Source organism: Monodon monoceros, unplaced genomic scaffold (genome assembly GCF_005190385.1).
Source record: "Monodon monoceros isolate NGI ecotype Baffin Bay Population unplaced genomic scaffold, NGI_Narwhal_1 Super_Scaffold_10, whole genome shotgun sequence".
NCBI lineage: Eukaryota > Metazoa > Chordata > Mammalia > Artiodactyla > Monodontidae > Monodon > Monodon monoceros.
In genome coordinates, this window is record NW_021703766.1 from 13,825,108 (window position 1) to 13,846,397 (window position 21,290).

Here is a 21,290-nt window from a genome sequence, read left to right on the forward strand (position 1 = left end):
ATATCCTCTAAACCTTACCAAAGGTCAAGGGGGCTATAATGCATCAGAACACCACCTGGATCTCTCATTTATCTCAGACTAATGTGCTTTAAAGATGCTACTACTCATGCATGCATGCATGCATTCATTCATCTATTCTGCAAATATTTACTAAAGACCTCTTTATTGTCTGTCTCTTTGCTAGACACTGAAATTTCTAAGATCTTGGAGGTGGTTCAAATGTGTTTCTGTTTGAGTTTTTTTTTTTTTTAAACTGATTTATAAGCTTACTTTAAAATATTCTCTTCAGGGAAAAAACTCATCTCAGGACTTTTAAATTTTATTTTTTATTTTTTGGGGCTTTGAGTTTTCATCCCATCTGTCCCTCCTTTGGAAAGACACCATGTCTAATAAGCAAGTTGAAGCTTGCTAAATAATAAGGAGTGTTTGCCAGTTGTCAGGTATAACCATTATTAGCTAAATATATGTCCAATGGGGCATGCTCATTGGAGTCTTCACTTTGTAGTTTGACTTCAGGGCTAAATGTAGGTTTTGGGGAAAATAATAAATAACATATACTATTTTATAAACTAGGCAGGGTCTCTGTCACTTACAGTGTATCCTTCAGTCATCATAGCACCCCAGTAATACTAAGCATATTGATTAATTTTATTGATGAAGAAACAGAAGCTCTGAAAATTTAAAGGAGTTGTCCAAAAATATGCCATCAGAAGAGGTGGCATACGGGTATTTCTTTAGATCCCTGTGCCCAAAAAATTGGCAAACTTTTCCTGTAAAGGACTGAATAATAAATATTTTAGATCTTTTGGGACACGTGGTCCATCACAACTACTCAACTCTCCACTGTAGTGTGAAAGAAGCTGTAGACAATATATGTACATGAATGGGCGTGGCTGTCTTCCAATAACAGTTTGTTTATAGAAACAGGCAATGGGCTGCAGTTTTCCCACCCCTGCTTTTGATGATTCTTCTGGAGATTGCTGGCATCAAGATTTTATGTCAAAAAGAAGAACAATAGGGTTTAGGCAGAGCAGAAATTGGCAGCTAAAAGATACAGGTTGCTTCTATATTTGTTGAAAACTATCAGCTATCCCTCCAATTCTAGGCAAGTGTCAGAATATCCTTTGGGGCCATTTGACACTATTTGTAGATTAAGGAGAACATGTAATTAAGTCTGGTTTGCAGTATATTGTTTTCTGTAATTATATTTGAATGCACTTAACAAATAAATTTGGAAACAGGAATAGTATGCAATGACCATATGGTCAATGGATAGGAGGAGAGGAGCATTTTTCGTATCTAGTTGACACAAAAACTGTAATTGGATACCTCTCTGAAAACATATGCAATTAACGATCTCACTTGCCTATTACTTAATTCCTACTGGTTTATGGTATTCTCAATTAAGTGCCATATTTTGTAGATGAAGCAGAGGAAAGGAGGTATGGATGGGTTTGGGGGGAGGGTTCCTAACAGTATTTTGTCAGGTACATCTCTAAACACACTGTGTCCATCTTGGTTTCAGGGCCTTAGGCCAAAAGGCAGGAGCATCCCCTTGAGATCTGTTCACAGCACTGAAACAAACAGGCAACAATTCAGCTGGCTCCTGAGCGTCAACTAGTGACAATGAATGACTCTTCTGAGGAACCATAAACAAACCCTCACACATGTCCTCCATGGTTAGTATTCAAACCCCATACATTTTTAGAGTCACATTTAGATCGTTCTGCTCAGAGATGTCTATACTGTACCACCTGTTATTTAACTATTTAGACTCTCTAGCTTTTCCTGAGTGATCAGGTGGAGCCAACTACAACCACCTCAGTTGCTGGTGCTACGGTGGGGAGGCAAGCAGAGAACATATACGAAAAAAAAAATTACTGGCTTTGCAATATCTGGTAAGATACATTTGCTATATATATATATATATATATATATATATATAAAATTTTTAAAAAATATTTATTTATTTGGCTGCGCCGGGTCTTTAGTTGCAGCACGTGGGATCTTCGTTGCCACATACGGGATCTTTAGTTGCGGCACATGGGCTCTTAGTTGCGGCATGCATGCGGGATCTAGTTTCCTGACCAGGGATCGAACCAGGGCCCCCTGCATTGGGAGCACGGAGTCTTAACCGCTGAACCAGCAGGGAAGTCCCTGCAATATATTTTTACCTTCCTAGTTATACTCTACTTAGGTTATCACTAAGATCCATTTGTATTTTCTACATTCATGGAGAGGAATTAACAATATATTGGAATCAAAGAAGAGAAATCATGTTCAAGATTCTGAATTTGTCACAGAGAAGCCACTGTAAGTTTCAGAGAAGAATATACTTCCTGTGAACCATCTCTTCTCTAGTGTAGAGGGACACAGCTTGGAGAATGTAACCAAACTATGACTAGGAAATGTCTTCTTGTGGCTGATGAACCCATCTGGAGGGGGAAAAGTGAAGATAGGGAAGGGAGGGGGCTGACGAGGCTAGTTCTGTTTACTTAAAAATAATTTTCCAAAGTAGGAGTGACGCTCAGCTTATAGAATATATGTGATATGCATAAAACTTGGTCCATGATATTTCCTTACCTAAAATGTGCTCCCAAATTGAGTTCTGGTGCAAAGGGCTTATCTGAAACAATGGTGGAGCCAATTCCTGAAGCCTGGACAGGTATCCGGTATGTGTTGCTATTTTCAATGTCCAAAATGACTGTGTCTTTGAATGTCAGTATGTCGTTCAGGTTGGCAGTCAGTGTCAGTTCAACATCACTTTCTGGGGGAACTGTGCCTTCCTTGGGCTCAACCGTCCAGAGGGACTTTTTGTGTGCCTGTAACACAAGACTACAAGTTAACAGTGAAGATATTCTTGGCTTTTCATTCTGCACATGTCAAAGCCCCCTGTATTTCAAATGCCTGGCACCGCAGAACTCAACATCAGAGACAAACATTATTTTTTTGAATCAAAGCAGCTGGGTGTTTGTTGGCTTTTCTTTTTTTTCTTCAGAGAGCAATATGATTCTGAAGAGCAAACCTACAATTCTACTTTTGAACGCTCTGTGAAGATTCTTTACATCTCTTTCTTAAGACGACAGCCCAGTTCTCTAACAAGCTTATACTAATTATCTGCTCTAATCTCCAAATTCTGAGATACCAGCAGAAGGTACAACATCCTTCCTGGAATTTGGAAGTTTTAAAAGAAATGTTTTTCAAATGCAAAGTTTCCATGATGTTATAGTAGGGATGAACAGCTTTCATTAATAAACACAATATAGGAAGTCATCTTCGTTTCTATTATTTCATCATAATCAATAGAATTTCATTTGCTAAAATTCCAAACTTATTTTGAAATGTGTGATAGGACTAAATTATAGAGTTGGAAGTGACTCCCACCAACCTGTTCCCTTTAACTGCTTAGATCCTCATAGCTCACTCTCTTTCCTCCCTAAGGTCTTTGACAAACCAATACCTCTCAGTGAAGCCTACTCTGACCATCACATTTTAAGTTGCAAGCCTTCCCCCCAGTATTCCTGATTCCCTTTACCCTGCTCTATATTTTCCCCTGAGCATTCACCATCTTCTAACATTGTGCATGATTGATTTATCATGCTTCTGTCTCTTTGCACTACCATATAAGCTCTCCAAAGAAGGGATTTTTGTCTTTTTTGTTATTGTTGTTCACTGATACATCCCTAGGATCTATAACTATGCCTGGTACATAGGAGATGCTTAATAAATATTTGTTAAATGAATTCATATATTTGCCTTTTAATCAAATCCTTTGATGTTAGAGATCTTATTTATCATCTAAGGTAACTTATCCCTGGTTTTAATAACTCAAACTATTTGATATGTCTTCCTTATATTAGAGATACGTTTGTTTGTTTTTGACCTTCCAAACACTGGTATTTGGTCCACTCCCTTGGAGCTAAATAGAATAAATCAAATCTCCCTCTTTTGTTCAACAGCCCTTCAAATTCTACATCCAGCTTTAGAAGAAAACCTCATATGGCTCCAAAGTAAGTTGAAAATTTGGTTAAAGTGTCAAATAATAAAAAATGACTCATGCTATAAGCATCTTATTTAATTTAAAAATATAAATTCTGTTTCTTTGGTGGTAATCTATTTTCCCAGGCTGCTTCTAAGATTTTTATCCTTGTATTTGATTGATTATAGTTCAGGTTCACTACAATGTCTCCAGTTATGGGTTTATTTGTATATCCTGCTTGGAATTTGCTACACTTCCAGAATCTGTGGTTTGATATGTTTATTTCTGAAAAATTCTCAGCCATTATGTTTTTAGAAACTGTTTCTGCCTCATTCCTTCTCCTTTCCTTGTATTACTCCATTACACATGGGTATGACTTTCCTAGTGTGTCCTCTCTGTCTCAGCCTTCATCTGCATTTTCCATTCTTTCTCTGCCCGTGCTTCATTTTGGATGACTTCCTCTGAGCTATCTTCCAGTTCATTATTCTTTCTTCAGCTGTGTGTAATTCACTATTAAACACATTTATTATGTTATTAATTTCAGCGTTTTTTGTGTGTTTTTGAATTCAGGTTTTATTATTTACTTTTCTTTTTATACATTTTTCAGCCTTTTGAGATTTTTAAAAATTCTGATTATGACATTCGACTTATTAGCTACTTTTCCTATCCTTCCTAGTCAACTGTAAATTTTATAAGCAAATTGTTCTTAGGATTTTTCAGTACATATAGCAAATACACGTTCAGTGGTTCTAAGGTCCAGGTGTTGTGGGAGACACAAAAATGTCCAAAGCACCATTCCTGCCCCCAAGAAGCTGATAGTAATGACATTCAGTGAGACCACCGCGTAAACAACAAAAATGCAAGTCAGAAGGAGGTTGGGGTGAAAGTGCCTCAGGGAAATCTAAAGAACAAGGTGCATTTCCAGAGCAGAAGATATTGAAATTCTTTGACTGTACGACAAATTTCCAGACACATTTTCTTTTCTGTCTAAATGTGAAATTGAGCATAATTTTCAGGTAGTGTGATCCCTAACTATATATATATATATATATATATATATATATATATATATATATATTAGTTACTTAGTTAATTAATTGGCTGCATTGGGTCTTCGTTGCAGCGTGCGGGCTTTCTCTAGTTGCGGTGAGCGGGGGCTACTCTTTGTTGCGGTATGCGGGCTTCTCATTGCAGTGGCTTCTCTTGTTGCAGAGCGTGGGCTGTAGGAGCCCAGGCTTCAGGAGTTGCAGCATGTGGCCTCACTAGTTGTGGCTCACGGGGTCCAGAGCACAGGCTCAGTAGCTGTGGCGCACGGGCTTAGTTGCTCCACAGCATGTGGGATCTTCCCGGACCAGGGCTTGAACCCGTGTCCCCTGCATTGGCAGACGGATTCTTAACCACTGCGCCACCAGGGAAGTCCCCCTAACTGTATTATACTATTGCTTGATAAAATTCAAATTTATTCTACTCTAATTTTATATATAAACAATTATCTCAAAATTAACACAAAGCACCATATCCCTATTTTGATTGCTGTATCATTTAAATCATTTCTAACAGTCCTGTTTTGAGGAAGAAATTACTCAGAAATATTTATATGGATAAATATTCACAGAAAATATTTAGTGATGACTAACAATGCACTGGGAAAAGGCTGAAAAAGCAACTGGTATAGAGATCATTTAGAAACTTCCAGGATAATAATGGAGAGGCAAAGCCAAACTCTCCACTTCACTGAGGAAGAGTCTGATCACTCCCTCGTGAATCTTTCTTGGCTCCCCGTACTCTTCTGAGTAGGGAAGCTCAGAATAAGCCCTCTGAAGAAAAGCACATAGAAGAAAACAACAACTTAAATGTAAAATATACTCTATGGGCTGGATTTGAGAGGGCACTCCAGTCCAGAATTATCCTGCCTCTATTTAGTTCCTATGGTGTATTTCTCCTAGCAAATGTAAAAACACATGTAGCTCTATGAGGGCTTAGGTACAATGTAAAGCTGTGGATCAGAAACTTCCTGACAAGCACAGATTGGGTTTGGAATAGAGTTGCACTGCTTGATGATGGTTGTAAATAAGAAGAATGTATGTTGCAATTTGCAGGCAAGAGTTAGAAATTTCAGCCAGGCAGAATCTCACAGGATGGCAGTGCTTTGGAATGTCACCAAAATCCAGGTCTGGCCCCAAAGCAGATTCAGAGACTGGATTTGTTCAGTGGGCCCTGCATGGTCACTCTCTTGGGGACAGGCTCACGGGCACTTAAATAAGGAGAATCTAAGATTTAAACTCAAATGCCAATTTCCCAATTAACAACTGAGGAAAATTCTATTCCATAGACCACAATGCTAATTATATTTCCTCCTGGTTTGAAAGTCTGAGTGGGAACTAATAAATACATTGCATTTTAAAATTCAAATAAATTAAACAAAGCACAGAAGAACAGTTCTCAAGATTATAAGTTGTTTATAAAGAGGATGTAGATGAATGATGATGTGGAAATTTTATTTTAATTTTGGTATTAATGGAAATTATAGGTTTAACTCTAAGTCCAGATGCCTGTTATTATTCATAACCTTTTAATATGGGCCATCTCTAGAGACACAGATATAAAAGAAAACAAACATTAAATACCACACTAGTTAAACTAGGGCTGAGATAAGATATTTGTATGAGAATTTTCTCTATTCAGTGGACACTTGCCAAAAGAAATGTTGATGCTTGTATGACTCAAATTGTTTTTCCAAAATTTCTCTCTAACTTTTCTACTCACAGTAAATTAGCCCTAGTGGAGTACTAAAATATTAAGAAGACAGTAAGCAAAGTCTGTCTTTCCAGAATATTAACCTGTATTTGTATGTAGTTTTATCTTAAAATATTAGTAACAAAAAGATAATAATCCTCATAAATTCAATTTTGGGGACTACAGATCAATTATTACTGGCAAGAGAAACTACAAAATTGAACTGTATTTTGCTCATGTTTAGGTTCAAAGAAATAACTTCTTTGCATCTTAATTTATCCACTTTTCCAAAACAGTCTGTGATAGCCCAGTCACAGCAACGTAGGGTTCTCTGGCATGCACTTCAAAACCCTTATATGTGTAACTGATTCACTTTGCTGTACAGCAGAAACTAACACAACATTGTAAATCAACCATATTCCAATAAAATTTTTTTAAAAATAACTAACAAGGACCTACTGTATAGCACAGGGAAATATACTCAACATTATGTAATAACGTACAAGGGAAAAGAACCTGACAAAGAATAAATATTTTTATATATATTTATATATATATATGTGACTGAATTGCTGTGCTGTATACCTGAAACTTACATGATACTGTAAATCAACCATACTTTAATAAAAAAAATTAGAAACAAAAAACAAAACTCATAGCCTCGACCCATTTCCCAGTTCCAAAGCCACTGTCACATTTGTAGGCATCTGTTGCAGCAGTACCCGCTCTCAGCACCAATATCTGTCTTAGTCAGCTGGGACTGCTATAACAAAGTGCCGTAGACTGACTGCGTGGCTTATAAACTACAGAAATTTGCTTCTCACAATTCCAGAGGCTCTAAGTCTGAGATCAGAGTGCCAGCATGGTTGAGTTCTGCAGAGAGCCCTCTTTCAGACTGAAGACTGTTGCCTTTTCCTTGTATCCTCACATGGAAGAGAGCAGAGCAGAGGAAGCAAGCTATCTTCTGACCCTTAGTAGGGCACTAACCCCATCATGAGGACTCTACCCTTGTGACCTCATCTAATCCTAATTACCTCCCAAAGGCCCCACCTCCTAACACCATCACATTGGAGGGTAGGGTTTCAGCATATGAATTTTGGAGGAATACAAACATTCAGTTCCTGACATTCTGCCCCAGGCCCCCCAAATTCATGCCCTTCGCATATGTAAAATATATCCATTTCATCCAAACAGCTCCCAAAGCACATAACTTGTTTGGTTTCACAGGTTCACAGCTAGAGAGGAATTTTACCTCAGGATGAACGTACCTTGAGTCTCACTCATACCTGATTTAATTGATATTTAGATGAGACTCTAGAGTTGATACTGGAATAAGTTAAGACTGTTGGGACTGTTGGGATGGAATGCACGTAGTTTGCATGTGAGAAGGACATCAATTTGGAGGGGCCAGGATGGAATGTTATGAACTGAATGTTTGTGTTCCTCCCGAATTAATGTTGAAACCCTATCCTCAATGTGATGGTACCAGGAGGTGAGGCCTTTGGGAGGCAATGAGAGTTAGATGAGGTCGTGAGGTGGAGCCCTCATGACCCGGATTAGTATCCTTGTTAAGAGTCATGAAAGACTCACTTCCTCTGCTCTGCTCTCCGTCATGTGAGGATACAGTGAGAAGTTATCAGTCTTCAGTCTGATCCAGCCTAGTGGTACTTTGTTACAGCAGCCTGAACTAAGACACAGCCCCAAAGTGAAAATACTAATATCCTCTAACATATTAACCATAGAAAATAACACAAAAGTGAGTTCTAAAGAGCTATAAATGCAAATGCAACTTCCTATAGATATTTTTAAGTGAGTCATTATAGCATCGTTTCATTAGAGTTTTTATTACAGTAAATAGGAATCTCTGACGTATCATTTTCAGTCTGACCTACATAATCAAAGTAATACATGGAAATAGATTTCCCATGCTTGAGTAACTAGCCCTTCTCTTTACTTAGAACTATCTGTCTTACTTTCAGTTTTTTTTATTCTACGCTTTTATTTTATTTTGTCAAAGATTTCTCTCTTTGATGAAAAAAATCAGTAGATAATAAAGCTGGTTCCAAGGAGAATACAGAGACTGGTTTATATAGCCAGTGAAAGAAAAAAAAATGCTGAAATATAATTGCTAAGTTAGATATTTGTTTAATTTCCTATAGAACAATAAAATCACAACATTTGATGTAATCTTTTGCATTTCTAGAAGTCTTTTAGAATTTAAATTTTAATGTCCTGATTGACTTTGAAAGACATACAGTCATCATTTTAGGCTCTTATTTTAGATAAAGTAATGCCAGCTGCTATAATGGAAAGATTCCTGATACTCAATGGCTTAATAATACAGAAGCTTATTTCTGGCTCACACGCATTCCAGTTGGTGGCAGGAGTGAGGATGGGCTTCTGTTCCATTCAGGCATTCAAGGGCCCCAGCTAAACAGATACTGACATGTTTATTAATTCATGGCTTCTAAGCCAGTGTGGATATTGACATCTGCCTGGCCAATAAGAGAATGGAGGGTCATATGCCAAGATTTTATGCACAAGCCTGGAAGTGGCACACATCACTTCCGCTCACTTCCACTGGCCAGAGCTCAGTCACGCAGCCACACCTAACTCCAAAGGAGGCTGGGAAATGTCATCTGCTCTGGCCCAAGAGTAAAGGAGGACAGGCGTGGTGAACTGCTAGCTACTCTCTGCTCTAGCTACCTTGTTGGTTCTGTATACTGTCACATCCTTAAGTCTTCCCCCAACTCAGATTTTGGAAGGTGAAGAGTTTACTCTATCAGAACACAGAAGTAGGAGTATAATTTGGTATTTCAACTTCTATGGGAATTGCAGGCCTGGAGTTCATATCTATCTGCTGTTAGGACAAATGGAGGGGCAGCTAGAAGATATAATAAAAACGTTCTAGGCAGGATCATCTCATTCTGTTGATCCTTCTTCCCAAATATATGGCCTTTGAACACTCTACATAGTTTTACTCATTTATGAGGCTCAGCTTACAATCAAAACATAAATCAATGCCATTTTTGTCCTTCTTTTATCAAAAAAAAATGCCTTTCAAAAGAGGGTATTGGCAACGTCAGCTTTCCTGTTCTAACCATTTATTTTCCTCGTCTAGCCAGTAGCACAGGTCAACCCTCTGTCTACAATAAAGAGAGGGTGTCACCAGCCTAAGTGCTATTTCAAGTCTGGGGACATTAGTTTTCGACGGATGGGTACCATTTCTATTCTGATTCCTGCTGACACGGGTTGGCTGTTCTGGAAAGAAGACCTGAAGTTGCTCTCCAGGGCTGAAGTGGTAAGTTTTCTTTTTGATGAAGCTTATTAATCAATGTTTGGCATAAAACCAGGCAGCAAAGTACATCCTAGAATCCAAGAACAAGGCACATTAAAATGCCAGCTGCTGGGACTTCCCTGGTGGTCCAGTGGCTAAGACTCCGCACTCCCAATGCAGGGGGCCTGGGTTCGATCCCTGGTCATGGAACTAGATCCCACATGCCGCAACTAAGAGTTCGTATGCCACAACTAAAGATCCCACATGCCACAACTACAAGATCCCACATGCGGCAACTAAAGATCTCACATGCTGCAACTAAAAAAAAAAAAAAAAAAAGATCCCGCACGTGGCAACGAAGATCCCAACTAAGACCCGGTGAAGCCAAATAAATATATATATTAAAAAATAATAATAGAAAAATAAAATAAAATGCCAGCTGCTAAGGTACTGGACTATCCTTACCAAAAGTCAGGCTCTAAACCACTCTCACCTTGTGTCTCTTTGGTATTTGGCTTTTAGGGGTATCCTTTGTTTTTAGGGAGGACTTGGCCTATGTGACATTTTATGTTATTAGATGGCAAATTTGACTAAAGGAGGGATGGATGAATGATAATCATAGCTATGGAGAACATTTGGTAACCCTTTCAAAATAACAATACAGCAAGACAATGACTGATAGGTTAGGAAGGAAGGCTCTAAAGGAAAAGAGACATTGTGGTTTGAGTCCCAGATCTGCCACATTCCAGCTGTTGGACATTGGGCATGTCACTTAACCGTGTCCAGCCTCAGCTTTCCCACCTGCAGCTCATGATACTGACTGCACCTTCTGCACAGAGTTGATGGTTAAATGAGGTGATGCATATAAAACTCAGAATAGTGTCTGGCACACAGTAAGTCTCCATAAATGACAGCTATTGTCATCATTTTACCGAGAGCTGAAATGTCCCACATGACACAATTATGGGCTCAATAGTATTTGTCCCTGAAATATATTACAAAACTGAGACAGTAAGGATGGATGCTAAGAAAACATTAACATACAATACTCTTGCCAGAAGAGAAGCATCTCATAAGGGTTTACAGTACGCAGAAGTATAAGATGGCTACTCCTACTCCATCTCCTGGTGTCCGGTTATCTTCTCCTAGTTATTAAATCAAACACTAGTCTAGGTGCTGCTGTGAGGGGATTTTGCAGATGGAGAGATTACCCCAGTGTTCCTGACTTACGCCGGAACACAGAGCCCTGAGAAGGGATCGGGCTCTTCCTAATGAGGAGATTCCAAGCACGTGAGGGTCTATGGAAGGGGTACATGGTGGGGAACTGTGAGGGGCTTGACGGCTGACAGCAGACCCTGGCTGACAGCTAGCAAGAAAATGGGGCCTCAGTTATTCAACTGAGAGAAAACAAACTTTGCCAAACCTGAGGGGGCCTAGCAGTGGATCTTTCCCTAGTCAAGCCTCCAGAAGGGAATGCAGCTCAGTCAGCATCTCGATCTCAGCCTTCTGAGATCCTAAAGGCAGGATCCAGCCAAGTCATGTCTGGACTTCTGACCCATGGAAACTGAGGTAATACATTTGTATTGTATTAAGCCACTAAGTTTGGAGTAATTGTTTATGTAGCAATAGAAAACTAATACAGGGTTCCAAAGATGAAAAAAATTAGCTTTCCTAAGCCTTCTACCAAAATCTCAGCAACAGCTGCCTCTGTTTTTTCTATGAATTGGGGCTAGAATGCCTGAGTCATTCCAGTAGCCCATGAACAACACAGACAGGAGGTTGGTATGTGTATGTGCATATGACTGCGCAAAGGATGGAAAAAATGTGATCTTTTGCAATTCAGAATTCCATGCCCACTGGTGATAAGTGTTAAACCCTCCTCCTTAGATATGAGGGTACACATATCTAAGGCTAACACTTGCTTTTTATTTGACAATAGGGCATTAGCACACTTCTTAGGCAGTGATCAGGTCCCAAGGTAAAACAGTCAGAGCTTTTATAAATTACCCTATCATGTACTTAATATTTGCCATAAAAGACAAAAGTGTTTGCACATGTCGTTTCAACAGTAAACGAGAGCAAATACACTCAGACAGACCTCCTATCCTGCAGTGCTAATGACTATGAAGCTTGAAGAAAACAGCACTGTGCACTTTTCTCTAAAATGACTCGCTTGCCAGTTGAAATCTGCAGGAATTTCCTTCCATGGAATGAGAGGACACAAATAACAACAGGAACCAAGGTGCAGAGTGAGGGATTTCTTTGGATTTATACTATTATCTCAGCAGATGACCAATTCTTTGTGGAACAAGAACAATGAACAGTCACTGAGGCCTTTCTCTTTTTTGTCCTCTAAATGGTATCTGTAGTCATATGGTTCTCTGCCCTGAAGTGAGTCACTTTGCTGCTTAAAATAATTAACTGAACGTTAGGAGATGAAGTACAAAAGAAATGATGCCGGAGCTTTATAAGAGAAGCAGAGAGGGTCATGATTAAAAGAGGGGGCTTTAAAGTCACACGGAGACCTGTCGGTCAACTGTGGACTCTGCCCATTTGTAGCCAGGTGGCTCTGTATTAATTTTTAAAATCTAGGTTTCAGTTTTCTCATCTGTTAAATGTATTACTTGAAGATGAAATAAAATGGGTGCCAAGCACCTAGTACTTTGTCTACCACAAAGTAAATACTCAATAATTGGTGGTTACTATTAACGTTATCATTCAAAACTTCACGTACAGTTCTCCTTCCTGCTTGCACCCTCCCCAATCTAGTTGACAGGAATCTCTTTCACAGGCCTGATCCTATGCCTCTCTTGCTGGAGATTCTGGATGGCTCTCCAGTGTCTGGACCAGTGGTGCTGAATTTTTTTCCCCTTTGAGAAAGCTATGGAACCCCTCCATAGAAAAAGTACACACACACACACACACACACACACACACACACACACACACACACCACATATCCCAAACTTTACATATAATTTCCAGGGTTCATTGACCCCCAAACATGGTGGCTGTTTCTCATCTTTTCTGTTTGAAATAAAGGCAGCCTGCAATCAAGACTGGTACACCAGATAAGAACCTATGGTCTGGAGGATTTGTTCCAAATCCTTTGTCAGAGGGCCCCAATGCACTTTTCCAGGCTTACTTCCCAGGCACTGTCAATTTCCAACACACACCCTCGGTTTCAGCCACACCAGATCTTCCCGAGTGTGCTGTACATCATCACTGCATTTAACTATGCTGTTCTCTGGAAATGTACACCCCATTTCCCTGTCCTTCTCCTCCTTATGCCTCAAGTCTCCACTCAAATGTGCCTACCTCTGAACATTTTTAATTTTATGGAAGAATTAGCCACTTCCTCCTCTGTGCTTATATATAACATAGCAGCATACTGTAATACTCTGTTATTTTTGTATCCATTTCTTTTTTTTGAAACTGTAAACTCTTTGAAGAAAGTGATCATTCTTATCAGTTTATGAAGAAAGATCATTTTTATGTCTCTCCCTTCAGCTAGCAGAGTTTATCCCAGGCATGAGGAAGATGCTTAAAAATATTTATTTATTGGTCAATAAATATATGAAAAATGTTCAGCATCACCAGTAAGCCAAAGAAACACAAACTTAACTAATGATACAACACTTTTTTTCATCTGCCAGTTTAGTAAAACAAACAAAATGTTAGCAAGGGTCTCGGAGAGGGTGACATTCTTTAACACTGATGGGGGTAGGGTGGGTAGGATACAAACTGGTACAAACTTTCTGAGACATAATATCAAAAGATGTATCAATACTCTTAGTTATGTTCATGCCATTTGACCCAGCAATTGCATTTCTAGGTATTTAGTCTAAGGAAACAGTTAAAGATGGGAGCAGCAATTAAGATGTGAGCATTGTTTACAGTGGTGAAAAACTGGAAACCACCTACCAGTAGGGGATTAGTTAGTTAAACAACTGTCGTGGAGCCAAATGATGCAATAAAGTCAGTCACTGAAAATGATCTGAACAGGAATACTCCTTAATAATTCATATCAAAATTGACTATACTACATTGTTGAATGAAAATAGCTGGTAATGAAATAGTATTATTTGACGGTGGGGGGTAGGAATACACAGTCAGACACACAAACACAGTAAAGTTTTGGAAGATGTACACCAAAGATTTTATAGTGGTTATCTTCAGGGTGGCATACAGTGATTTTTTTCTCTATTCTTACAGAATAAACAGAAGTTAAGGAAATGTTATTTGTGTAACAAGAAGACACACGTATACTTCTTGAATAAATAACTCATTCTAAGAGGATACGATCACTCTTCTCTTTAGAGAGCATTTAATTTTAACTCTGTTTGCTCTCTTGCTTCAGATTCATTCCCAGTTTCTTTCTTTCTTAGAAGCTTTTTCTTTAAAAATAAATAATACACGTCACAGTGTTAAATTCAAATGGATTCAAGGATAATGAGTCTCTCTCTGTCTCTCATGCCTGTGCATGATCACTAGTTACCATCCCCAGCCACTGTTTGCTGTTTTCTGCCTGGCTTTTCAGAGAAACTTTATAAGTAAAATTAGACATATATGTATTTATATTATTGCATATATACTTTTCTTGCATAAATGGTAGCATACTTATACACTCTGTCCTGAAGCACGATGTAAATTTTTAAATTTTATTTGTATTAAATGTATACACATACACAATTTCCAAAGTTAAATGGTTCTAGAAAAGTTATATTGTGAGAATTTGGTAAAGTTGCAGGATACAAAATCAATACACGGAAATCTCTTGCATTCCTACACACTAACAATGAAAGATCAGAAAGAGAAATTAAGGAAACAATCCCATTTACCATTGCAACAAAAAGAATAAAATACCTAGGAATAAACCTGCCTAAGGAGGGAAAAGACCTGTACTCAGACAACTATAAGATACTGATGAAAGAAATCAAAGACAACACAAACAGATGGAGAGATATACCATGTTCTTGGATCAGAAGAATCAATATTGTGAAAATGACTATACTACCCAAAGCAATCTACAGATTCAATGCAATCCCTATGAAATTAAAAATGGCATTTTCCACAGAATTAGAACAAAAAAATTTACAATTTGTATGGAAACACAAAAGACCCTGAATAGCCAAAGCAATCTTGAGAAAGAAAAACTGAGCTGGAGGAATCAGGCTACCAGACTTCAGACTATACTACAAAGCTACAGTAATCAAGGCAGTATGGTACTGGCACAAAAACAGAAATATAGATCACTGGAAAAGGATAGAAAGCCCAGAGATAAACCCACACACCTATGGTTACCTAATCTATGACAAAGGAGGCAAGAATATACAATGGAGAAAAGACAGCCTCTTCTATAAGTGGTGCTGGGAAAACTGGACAGCTACATGTAAAAGAATGAAATTAGAACACTCCCTAACACCATACACAAAAATAAACTCAAAACAGATCAAAGACCTAAATGTAAGGCCAGACACTATAAAACCATTAGAGGAGAACATAGGCAGAACACCCTTTGACATAAATCACAGCAAGATCTTTTTTGACTCACATCCTAGAGTAATGAAAATAAAAACAAAAATAAACAAATGGGATCTTATGAAACTTCAAAGTTTTGTGCAGCAAATGAAGCCATAAACAAAACAAAAAGACAACCCTCAGAATGCGAGAAAATATTTCAAATAAAGCAACCGACAAAGGATTAATCTCAAAAATATACAAGCAGCTCATGCAGCTCACTATCAAAAAAACAAACAACCCAATCCAAAAATGGGCAGAAGACCTAAACAGACATTTCTCCAAAGAAGATATACTGGTTGCCAACAAACACACAAAAGAATGCTCAACATCACTAATCATTAGAGAAATGCAAATCAAAACTACAATGAGGTATCACCTCACACCGGTCAGAATGGCCATCACCAAAAAATCTACGAACAGTAAATGCTGGAGAGGGTGTGGAGAAAAGGGAACCCTCCTACACTGTTGATGGGAATGTAAATTGGTACAGCCACTATGCAGAACGGTATGGAGGTTCTTTTAAAAACTAACACAGAGCTACCATATGACCCAACAATCCCACTCCTAGGCATATATCCAGAGGAAACCATAATTCGAAAGGATGCATGCACCCTGATGTTCACTGCAGCACTCTTTACAATAGCCAGGACATGGAAGCAACATAAATGTCCATCAACAGAGGAATGGATAAAGAAGATGTGATACATATATACAATGGAATATTACTCAGCCATAAAAAGGAACGAAATAGTGCCATTTGCAGAGACATGGATGGACCTAGAGATTGTCATACACAGTGAAGTAAGTCAGAGAGAGAAAAACAAATATCATATAATATCGCTTATATGTGGAATCTAGAAAAACGATACAGAGGAACTTATTGGCAAAACAGAAATAGAGTCACAGGTGTAGAGAATAAACTTATGGTTACCAAGGGGGGTAAGAGGGGGTGGGATGAATTGGGAGATTGGGATTGACATATATACACTACCACGTTAAAAATAGATAACTAATGAGAACCTACTGTGTAGCACAGGGAACTCTACTCCATGATCTGTGGTGACCTAAACGGGAAGGGAATCTCAAAAAGAGTGGATATATGCTTATGTATAACTGATTCACTTTGCTGTACAGCAGAAACTAACACAACATCATAAAGCAACTATACTCCAATAAAAATTAATTTAAAAATATTTTTAAGAAGGTACACTGTGAAAAACACTCGTCTCTTGAACCCACTCTCCCACCCTTCTCATTCTCATTCTCATTGTTGCACATTAATGAGGGCAACCCCTTTAATTTTTAGCATTTTCTTTTGGTGTTTACCTTCACATCTGTAAGTAATCTACTGCTACTTCTTAATTTTTCAGTTTGAGCCTTATCCATTTTCTTCTACGGAAGATAATGAAAGCTTTTTTCCTCTCCCTCTCTCTGTGCATTTGTTTTACCAACTCTTCTACATTTTCATTTTGGGTAGTTTCATCTGACGGTTCACTTCCACAGTTTTCATCTGTATGTAATACGCAGTTAAACCCATCTATTGAGTTCCTAATTTCAATTGTATTTTTTAGGTCTTCAATTCCCATTTTTTCTCTTTTATGCTTTCTATATCTCTACCAAAATTTTAAATCTTGCCTTTTATTTCCTTCAGTATTTTAAGCATATTGTAGTTTTATATTAATTTGTCTCCTGTATGCCTGGTAATTTTTAAATTAACTGTTTGACGTTGTATATGAAAACCGTAGAGATACTTTGTGGCTTAGAACAATGTTGTCTTCCTCTGGTGAGACTATATATTTGCTTCTAGGAAAGATGTTGGGGAAAACCAGCAATCCCAGAACTCCTTTATATAGACAGAGATTAAAATGATGGTCTGTACTAGCTTAATTTTGTTCCCAGAATGTAGCTTTTCCTAGTACTAACCAAAAGTTTGGGAGTCTTACCAAGTCCATTCTTCTCCAGTTTTTCTCTCTCTAGCCTGTCCTGATTCCAATGTTTATCTTCTTAGACCAGTGAGTTTTCTGAAAGCTCCTTTCAGTTTTTCAGCCTCTTCTGTTACTATATGGGAAAAGCAGTCACAAACGCTGGATGTATATTTCTCAATTTCCTTTTTCTTTTGGGTTGTCATTGGCTTTGTTTGCTCCGTCATTCCCTTAAACTCATGATTTTTCGTATCTTGCCCAGCTTTTCTCTCTGTTCTTAGAGGGAAGTAGTTCAGAATGATATATTGAATTGAAAGGGCTTGGTCTGAGCTTGGTACGCTGAGAGTTCCGGTTGGTCAAGCAATTGCCCTACCTCTTAATTTCCCCATTTGTGGGGAAAAAAAAGTCTGAGAATTTTAAGGCCAGCAGACTTTGACTGTATGAGGGAGGCAGGTATCTGTAATTTACACAGCTCTTAAGTAATATGTACCAACAATTTTTTTAAATTTTTATTTTATATTGGAGCATAGTTGATTAACAATGTTGGGTTAGTTTCAGGTGTACAGCAAAGTGATTCAGTTATACATATACATGTATCTATTCTTTTTCAACAATCTTTTAAGGCTACAAGGAGGTATCTTCGAACAAGGACAATAATGTTCTTTCTGAAAGTCACTGCCTTCTCAAGACAGATTAAAAAATTTTAATTAAAAAATTTACAAAATTTAAAAAAAATTTTTAAGATAAAAAATTTTTTAAAAAGACAGTGAAAAGTGTCATATCAAACACAAGTCATGATGAAAGTTAAATAAAAGGAAATAGGACTGCTCTGAGCACATAGGCATGATTTTCACAGTGCCAGGAAGCATCTGTACAAATACATGAATAAATAAGCCCCAAGGAGCTAAAGAATTAGAAAGCTAATGAACCTGAAATTTCTAAAGTAAGTTATTTGCTAATAAACCTTTTTTTAAACATCTTTATTGAGGTATAATTGCTTTACAATGGTGTGTTAGTTTCTGCTTTATAACAAAGTGAATCAGTTATACATATACATATAATAAACCTTTTTTTCTTTGATGTGGAAGAACACATATGGATTCATCAATAAAAATGTTTTATATTTTATAAGATGGCTTCACTGTCAAAAATTATAGAAACAAGTGAAGAGTAAGGAAAAAGGCAGCATTAGAGCTTCCATTTGACAGAGCACTGTACTACGTGGATCAGTTAAATTTGAAACCTCGGGGCCTCTCTGAGTGTGCCTTCTTTCTTTTTCTTTCTTACCTAAGAAAAATATAAAAGATCTTAAGATACAGTGTCATAAAAATTTAAGTCTTTTCATAAGCCATTTCACCTAGATCTTCTTGTCTGTCAACATTAATAATCAAAGTTACCATCTATTGAATGCTGAGTGCGTATTTTTTACCAGGCACTTTCTACATAGATTATCATGTTTAATCTTCCAGATGCCATTATTAGTTCCATTTAAAGAGAAGGAACCAAAGGCTCTGAAAGATTAAATAACGTGCCCAGAATTACTGCACGCACAGTTAAGGCTTGATTCCAGATCTGTTTGAATACAGTACCTACACTGTCGATAGTACAGAATACTACTTCAGCACTGACACACTCAACCACTCTTTGTTGAGCGACTACCATATGTAAGATAACTGTGCATGACACATGACCATGCCCACCCTCAGATAATGTTGTCCTCCCCTCCCAGACACACCCCAGTTTAATGTCCTAACATCTCAGAGGAGGATTTTTTTCTTCCAAAGCATGAAACAATGCTGCATACAACTTCATCGCAACTGACATTTTAAAAACTACCCCAAGTGTCACCCTATGGAGAGCTCTACTATGTTGTATATGCCTCTCCAGTCTCTTTCCTTTTACTTGAGACAGGGAAGATGAAATGTGACTAAGGAAGAATATGATCTGCTCCCTGATCAACATCATATAATACTGACGTATGTGTGTTGGGGATTTCATACCATTAATAAACTTTTACACCATGCATCTCTTCTTGTCTTTTATCATTACATAAAAGTGTTTATTTCATTTTGTACTAGCTTATTATTGAAGATGACTGTCTACTGTCAGTGCACAAACAGGCAGAATAAATTTTTTAGTTGATAATGACAATAATAGGCATCCCCTAAAAGTGACATGAGTTGGTGTCTTAGTCAATGTGGGCTGCTATAACAGAATACTATACTGGGTGGTTTATTAACAACAGAAATTCATTTCTCACAGTTCTGGTGGATGGCAGTCTGAGATCAGAGTGCCACCATGATCAGGTTCTGGCATGAGCGAGCTCTCTTCTGGGTTGCAGACAACCATTTTTCTCATTGTATCCTCACGTGATGGAGAGGGTGAGAAAGCTCTCTGGGGTCTCTTTTACGAGGGCACTAATCCCATTCATGAGGACTCTACCTTCATGACTTAATTACCTCCCAAAGGTCTCATCTCCTAATACCATCACTTGGGGGGTTAGGATTTCAATATATGAATTTGGAGGGCAGGGCACAAACATTTAGCCCATTGCAGCTGGGCTGCTGCTGCTGATGGTAATAGGGAAGAAGTTATAGATTTTTATGGAGGAGGGAAATTAGGACTTGAAAAAAAAAGCACACTTGATCCATATGAAGGAAGTTTTGCCTTAATCTCCCTCTGTGGTGACAAGTATTAACTGTATGCCTGAATAATAATTAATTAACATAAACAATTTGCTAAAGCTAATTAAGAGCTGGAATAGGCAGAATGAAGATGGAAAGGTTTACAAAGCATGCAGGAAACCAAGACATTTTTCTTTCATTTTCTGGCTAGCTCTTTAGTGACAAGGAAATCAAATCTCCTTTCATTTTGGCTCTAGCTTATACTGGAACTAATCATATTCAATCAGTAGAGCTGTCGCTCTAAATTCAGGGAAGGTGCTGACCCATCATGTTACCTAACATTCAATCAGTAGCTTTCCTTCTCTCAGGGTGGTTTATAATCAATATGACCTATTGGAATCTGTCTTTTGAGTTTCGCATTTAGCTATGCCAAAGTAAAAGAGGTCTCAAGTGAGGGTGGGGGTGAGAGGCTTACAGCTCTCTGTCAAGTACAAACCTTTGCTTCTGGAAGTCTCTTGATATCACTGCCACTGGTATCCTCTTGTCACTGAATGAGTCACCTGGTATGGCTTAGGAAAAGCACAGTCCATTCTGGAATGGCTATGACTTTAATGTGGTGAAAGAAAAGATGCCCACCATGATAAACTAGAATGTTATTCTCTTCTTATTTCCTTATTACTGTGCATTTATTTTATAGATTTTTCACAATTAAGGCTAAGACATAAGAACTCTGCTCTCTCAGGCCAGCTGAAGATACATTTCATCATGCTTTTGTCAGTGCTCACCGATAATATATAAAGCACTATAAAAAGCAGTTAAGAGGACTGACAATAGATCAATGAGTTTAAGCTTTAAAACATGTCTTTTACTCTAACACACAGATAAAAAGAGATAATGTTTTGAAAAATGAAAAGCCAGGCATAGTTGTTTCCATATCTTGGCAACTGGAAATAATGCTGCTGTGAACACCGGGGTGTGTGTATTTGTTTGAATTAGTGTTTGTGTTTTTTTTCAGAGATATACCCAGGAGTGGAATTGCTGGGTCACATGGTAGTTCTATTTTTAGATTTTTAAAAAAACTTCCATATTGTTTTCCACAGTGGCTGCACCAGTTTACAGTCTCACCAACAGTGTACAAGGGTTCCCTTTTCTCCACATCCTTGCCAGCATTTGTTATTTGGGACTTTTTGATGATAGCAATTCTGACAGGTGTGAGGTGATAACTCATT

General features: G+C 38.0%; 1 protein-coding gene across 1 annotated transcript in view; it reads right to left on the reverse strand.

Moving 5' to 3' along the window:
• Positions 1 to 21,290, reverse strand: part of HYDIN (HYDIN axonemal central pair apparatus protein) — a 431,237-nt gene that overhangs the window by 184,657 nt on the left and 225,290 nt on the right. The window contains 1 exon segment of the mRNA XM_029201876.1: positions 2,584 to 2,822. Within this exon segment, the coding sequence (XP_029057709.1) occupies positions 2,584 to 2,822 (239 nt within the window).